Source organism: Taudactylus pleione, unplaced genomic scaffold, assembly GCF_031769625.1.
Source record: "Taudactylus pleione unplaced genomic scaffold, aTauple2 ptg000154l, whole genome shotgun sequence".
NCBI classification, from domain to species: Eukaryota; Metazoa; Chordata; class Amphibia; order Anura; family Myobatrachidae; genus Taudactylus; species Taudactylus pleione.
The window spans coordinates 22,478,655-22,484,654 of NW_028284556.1; the positions used below are offsets into that span (position 1 = coordinate 22,478,655).

The 6,000-nt window shown below is 45.7% G+C and overlaps 1 protein-coding gene across 2 annotated transcripts in view; it reads left to right on the plus strand.

Moving 5' to 3' along the window:
* The window catches only part of IYD (iodotyrosine deiodinase), a 66,045-nt gene extending 61,450 nt beyond the window's left edge, over window positions 1–4,595 (plus strand). For both annotated transcript variants that reach the window (XM_088474507.1, XM_088474506.1), the window contains 2 exons: window positions 248–404; window positions 4,413–4,595. In XM_088474507.1, the coding sequence (XP_088330633.1) occupies window positions 248–404; window positions 4,413–4,595 (340 nt within the window). The remainder of the gene's footprint in view (window positions 1–247; window positions 405–4,412) is intronic.
* The last annotated feature ends 1,405 nt before the right edge of the window (window positions 4,596–6,000 follow it).

Genomic DNA, 6,000 nt, shown 5'->3' on the forward strand with positions numbered 1-6,000 from the left:
ATTGCAAGATGCAATTGCAAAGCTGCCTGTGTGCCTACATCATATCTAAAGCCTGCGTGCAGCTTTGCAATTACGTTCTTGCTGAATCAGGGCCTTAGTTCTTTATAAGAAATACAAATAAAAAAATCTGAATCATCTTACAAGTGATAAGGAGGTTGGTAATCTTCATAGCATCATTAAAATTAGATCTTTGTGATTAAATGAAAATTTGTTTTATATGAATTGGTTTATACTTTTTCTGTTTTAGAACAAATTGGGTAAAGGAATATATAGACACTGCGCCTTTCTTGATCTTAATCTTCAAACAAGTATATGGAATTCTCTCTAGTAACAGAAAGAAGACTCATTATTACAATGAGATCAGTGTGTCAATCGCATGTGGAATCCTCCTGGCAGCCATTCAGGTACAGCATATTCTTTTGCCATATTTTTCGTACATAAGGGTTTTATTAGAGGCTAATACATCCAGAGGGTTATTATGTGGGGCTACGAGCGAAATAAAATCAACCAAAGAATAAACAAAATGCATCTTGCTATTTGGACAAGTTTTGCACAATGGCCAGCTACTTTAGCATTGGGTGTACCGTATATGTAATTATAATGAAAACTAAACAGGTAATAATAACACATACATTGCACACTCAGAAGGCGCACCTGCAAAAGTATAACTGTCAAATCCAAAATCAAACCTTGTTCAACTTTAGAACTACTTATTAAGTATTTATTTTCTCCTAAATTAGTGTTTGGTTTAACTTCATTTATGAATTAAATGAATCATGAAAGTGAGGGGACATACTGTAGAACAGCCTTTTTTATATATTTTTGTAAGTGTGGCATTTTTGTCCTTCCACAAGAGCTCTAAAGTCACTTATGAAAATCATATTGACTAATTCTCCTGCTGTACATTCTCTCTCTCATCTCCAACTGCTACCAAAGTGGTGGTGTTAGCTAGTGTAGTGCAAATAGATTCAGGGCCTGATTCACTATTGCGATCGCAGCTCCGTAACCGCACGCAGGTCTGCTTCGAGAATATGCTGATGAATGCTATCGTAATGCCGTCGCACTGCCAGCACAGAGACGCCCACTATCTCCAAATACCACTATCTCACATCTGTAAAACCTTGCAAACCTAGATAAACATCGGTAACATCGAGTACCATCGGCCCCTCACGCAGAATTACAGCAGACCTGATCATACAAAATTTGCTAACCTTGTTGTACGCAGTGAGTGCTCAAGCTGCGTATGTAATCGCAATGGCTAATTTGTGCATGCCCATGTAACGGCGTTCAAACGGTCAGGCACTTCTGTGTTTCTACAAACACCCCCCCCATCACCACTCCCAAATTCTCACTGCCTGTCAATCACTCTGCGATGGCTCTGGTTGGTTTCCATGATCGCAGTGAGATCGCAGTGGTGCCTTCGATGCATACGCACTGCGATGCATACGCATGCACAGTACGCAACAATCGCCCGTCTGCTTACGCTTTAGCAATAGCGATCAATAATGAATCAGGCCCTCAGTACACTTACTGAAGAGCATTCCAGTTACCCTAGATATTACTTCCTTACTAGTGGCATATTTACCATGGGTGCAGGGTGTGTGGTGCACACTGGCCTTTAAATCAAGGGGCCCCACTTACTCACTTGCCTACTCTCCTGAAAAGTGCGTGAGATAGCCTTAAAACCTGGACTGCGCCTTGAGGACTGAGGTTGGTAAACACTGTGCTAAAGGGTGTATCTAAACTAATGATTAAAGATAGGATAGGACTTTAAATACAAAAAAGCCCCTTTGGATCTAATGAACATAAGTGTGGTGGAGAGGACAGTGAACAGCTGAAATTATTACTATGAAACGTTTTATTTGCACTTGTGCAGAAAACAAGGTAGATGTATAAACATCTTTGTACGCGGCGGCTGTGCAAATATATGCAAAAGCCACAGGAGGCGTCTTGTGTACAAAGACTCCCACTGACAGCTTCTGTGATCCGCTGGTTGCATCTGAAGACGCAGCAGGGATCACCATCGCAACCATCGGGCAGGCATGGGCCATCTTAGTAACCCTAAGGGGCGTATCTATAATGGGTGCAGGGTGTCCGGTGCACATGGGCCCCTGGGTCCAGGGGGGCCCACAGCTTACACCCTGCACCCATATACTCTTTATACTTACCTGTCTGTTGTCTCCATAGTGCTGCTGGCACCACAAAGCATTAAAAATCACTGGGATAATGGCGGAGACGGAGACTTGCGCATGTGCAGTACTGCTGTCCCTGGGAAAATGGCGCGGGTGCCAATTTCTGGCACTAAGCCAGAATCTACTGCACCCGCCATGGCACCGCTACAGAGAGGAGGGGGCCGCACTGAGTCTGCACACGACCCCCCCTCCTCTCTTAAAACACCCCTGACAAAATGGCCTCCACATCTCCACTGCCGAGATATGGTGACGGAAGACACAGGCCCTCATTCAGAGCCGTACGCTCTTAGCAGAGCGCACGCTCTGAATGAGGGCCGCCCTCCATGAAAATGGAGCGTCCTCCGGGACGCTCGTATAGCTGTGGGTCACCACCCACAGGCTATATGAGCGTGCAGTTTGTTGGCCGCGATGGTCTTGACCATCGCGACCATCGAAACTGCGAGCCGGAGCCTGCGGTTGAGGTTTTCAACCGCAAGCTCCGGAGTGATTTTGGCTCTATCAGAGCCAAAATCACTCCCACTGACATCACTAGTGATGTCAGTGGGCTGGCTTCTGACGGGAGGCGTTCCCGTGGGAACGCCCCCGTCAGTGAGGCACGCCCCCGGCACGCCTACCAAAGGGGGCGTGCTGTCAATCAACATCGACAGCACGCCCCCTTTGATCAGACACAACGAGCGAAGGACTTTCCTTCGCTCGTCGCGTCTGGCGCATGCGCACGACGGAGCTCCCTCCGTCGTGCGCATGCTCAGTCCAGAACATCGACCCACTTGCGAGCGGACAGCCGCTCGCGAGTGGGTCTGAATCAGGCCCACAGTCACTGTCCTTGGAACTCCAACAAAACAGAGGTGACACACTTTAGTTTTGTGCAACGATCCCCGTCCCCCCCACCCCCAAACACGACCGTAGCCTGTCAATCCCCACACTACATCCAGAGCCGCAGCCGCATTACAGCACAGAAAGCTGAAACCAAATCCGTCAAGCGTTCATCTCTGAATTAGCCCCTTAATTTCAAATAAAGGAACATTGCACTAAGGGCTGATTCAGCATGGATCGCTATTGTGATCGCAGCTGTGTAATCACATGCATTTATGCTAATGTTTGCAACCTCTCAGCCAGCATAGAGATGCTCACTACCGCTTTCTCACATCCGTAATCATCGGTTACATCAGTAACATCGAGTAACAACGGACCCTCACGCAGAAGTATAGCAGCTCTGACCTGCAAGCCTCGTCGCACGCAGTGAGTACTCAAGCTGCGTATGATGTCGCAGTGGCTAATTTATGCACGCCCATGCAACGGGGTTCAAGCATACAGGCATACGCCTGCGGTTCTCCGACCACTCCCCCGCCAGCATCCCCCAAACACTGATGTCCTGTCACTCACTCTGCGATGGCTTTTTATCTGCGTGTTTGATCGTAGTGACACCGCAATGCTATTCCGCGCACACACACTGTGGTGCATATGCATGCGCAGTACACACCATCGGACGATTTTGCGTACGGGCTTGCAATTGCGATCCATGCTGAATCAGGCCCTAATATACTTACCTCCCATCATTCTAGAAGTCTGTGGAATCCTCGCCCTGGATGCACACGTGAATAAAAGGGGCATGACTTGTGCAGGGCAGTGCCTGAAATGCGGGACTGTCCTGCTGAAATCAGAACGGCTGAGAGGTATGCATGAACTGTATAGTGCACTATATACAATGTCGGGGCTCCATTTTGTGTCGAAAAAGTAGTTCAAATACACTTCAGAAGCACCTACAAAAGCCCACAACCATTGAATTGGTATGATTTACTGCCGGAATCCCGACAGCGGCTGCCCGACATGGGTGAAAATCCCGATCGTCTCTAAGGTAAGTATAGACTAACCTAATTCCCTCCCCTAACCCTCCCTTAGAGGTGCCTAACCCTAACTTTCCCCCCAGTGCCTAAACCTGACCCCCCCCTTCCCCGCCGCCTAAACCTAAGATTTAGACGCCTGTCATTTAACCCTTGCCGGGATAAAGCAGTCGGGAAGCCGGCTGTTGGGATTAGGTCCACCAGCTTCTCGACTGCATACCTCAACCCTGCATTGGTGGAGTTTTTTCACCACTGGCCACAAAATAAGCACTGACAACCTACAGTAACTCACAAAAAAGAAATACTTAAACATTCTAGAGACAATTGACATTACACTTATCAGTTACTGTCTGATATCTGTTCTCTTGCTTTTGTACAGAATGCAGGTCTGGTTACAGTAACCACTACACCTCTGAACTGTGGACCCCGACTCAGACTGCTACTTCAACGTCCTGTCAATGAAAAATTGCTCATGCTGCTTCCTGTTGGTTACCCAAGCAAGGATGCAACTGTGCCAGACTTAAACAGGAAGCCTCTAGAGGACATCATGGTGGTTGTTTGAAAAGCTCTATTCCAAAATTGCATAAACTCTACATAACAATAAATATATAGAATAATAGTCAGCCATAGCATTCAGAATTGTAGGTCATATGCACCTACGCACCATTGCATTCAGCAAATAAAATCTTATTATTTGATCTCATTATATATGTTGTAAGAAGTTTTTATATTGCTAACACTGGGAATAAAGGGGTAGATGTACGAAGCCCAGAAACGGTATCAGCGCACGTTATGTGCGCTGATACCGCTTCTCCCCGATGTATGATCGGGGGTCTGGGCGGTAAATGACAGGGGCGCTATAGCAGCCCCGACGGCAGGGCTATGTATGAACGGTCATAACGTATGACCGTTCGGCCGGCTGTAGCTGTCGTTATCGACAGCTACAACCTGGCGCTGCCCTATCTCCACAGCAGGGACAGCGCTGTCCCTGCTGTCGGCTCCAGGCTGAGATTCTGCGCATGCTCAGTGGAGCCGACCGGGAAGAGACACAGCGCATCAGCACTAGGCTGATGCGCTGCTATCTCTAGCGGGTAGCGCCGGAGGGGGGAGTTAACGCTCCCCCTCTCCGGCTGATGAGATGTTTATACATCTCATCGGTAGTGCTTCTTGCTTCGGGAAGCGTTATAGTGGCACAGTAGATGTATTATAGCGGTAAGTGCCGCAATAATACATCTACCCCAAAGATTTATGTGCAGGTTTAAAGGAAAAACATCAGAAAAAGAAGTGAAGCTTATGTAGCTTATATTGCCCAACAGTCTAATAAAACTGTGTACAGTATTGTTATAGATAGTATGATTACAAAACCTATTTGTTTTAATATACTACTGTATATCTTGACTGACCAACTGGTGTCCTTTGGGGCCATTGTTAGCACCTTAAAGATTTTGTTTATAGCTTTCATCGTCCCTGATGACCTCCATGGATTGTACTGTATGATGGCAATTTTGAATAGTATTCGGCCTGCAAGCTCATAGAATATGCAGCTGTCCTCAAGTATATACTAGAAGAGCACTGAAGTATTTATTTATTAACAGCTATTTTATAGTGCACACATATCACACAGTGCTTTTCAGAGAATAACAATTATAAGTAATTATAAGTAATCAATTACACAGTTTGTACAGTGATTGTGTGCCAAAAGAAAATAGCATAGATCCTATTTAGATGTTTTTTGTAGAATTCAGAAATATATAAATATCTCCATATTTGCAGAAATGTGGAAATATAATAACATATATTAAAATGACTTACTTAATTGCCAGGAACTTCAGTCAACAGTCACACAAGTGATTATTAAAATAATAATCCTATAGATTGTAAGCTTGCGAGCAGGACCCTCTTTCCTTTATGTTTGTCATTTACAACCAAGTCTTGGTCTATTAATGTTGATTCAAATTGTAAAGCGC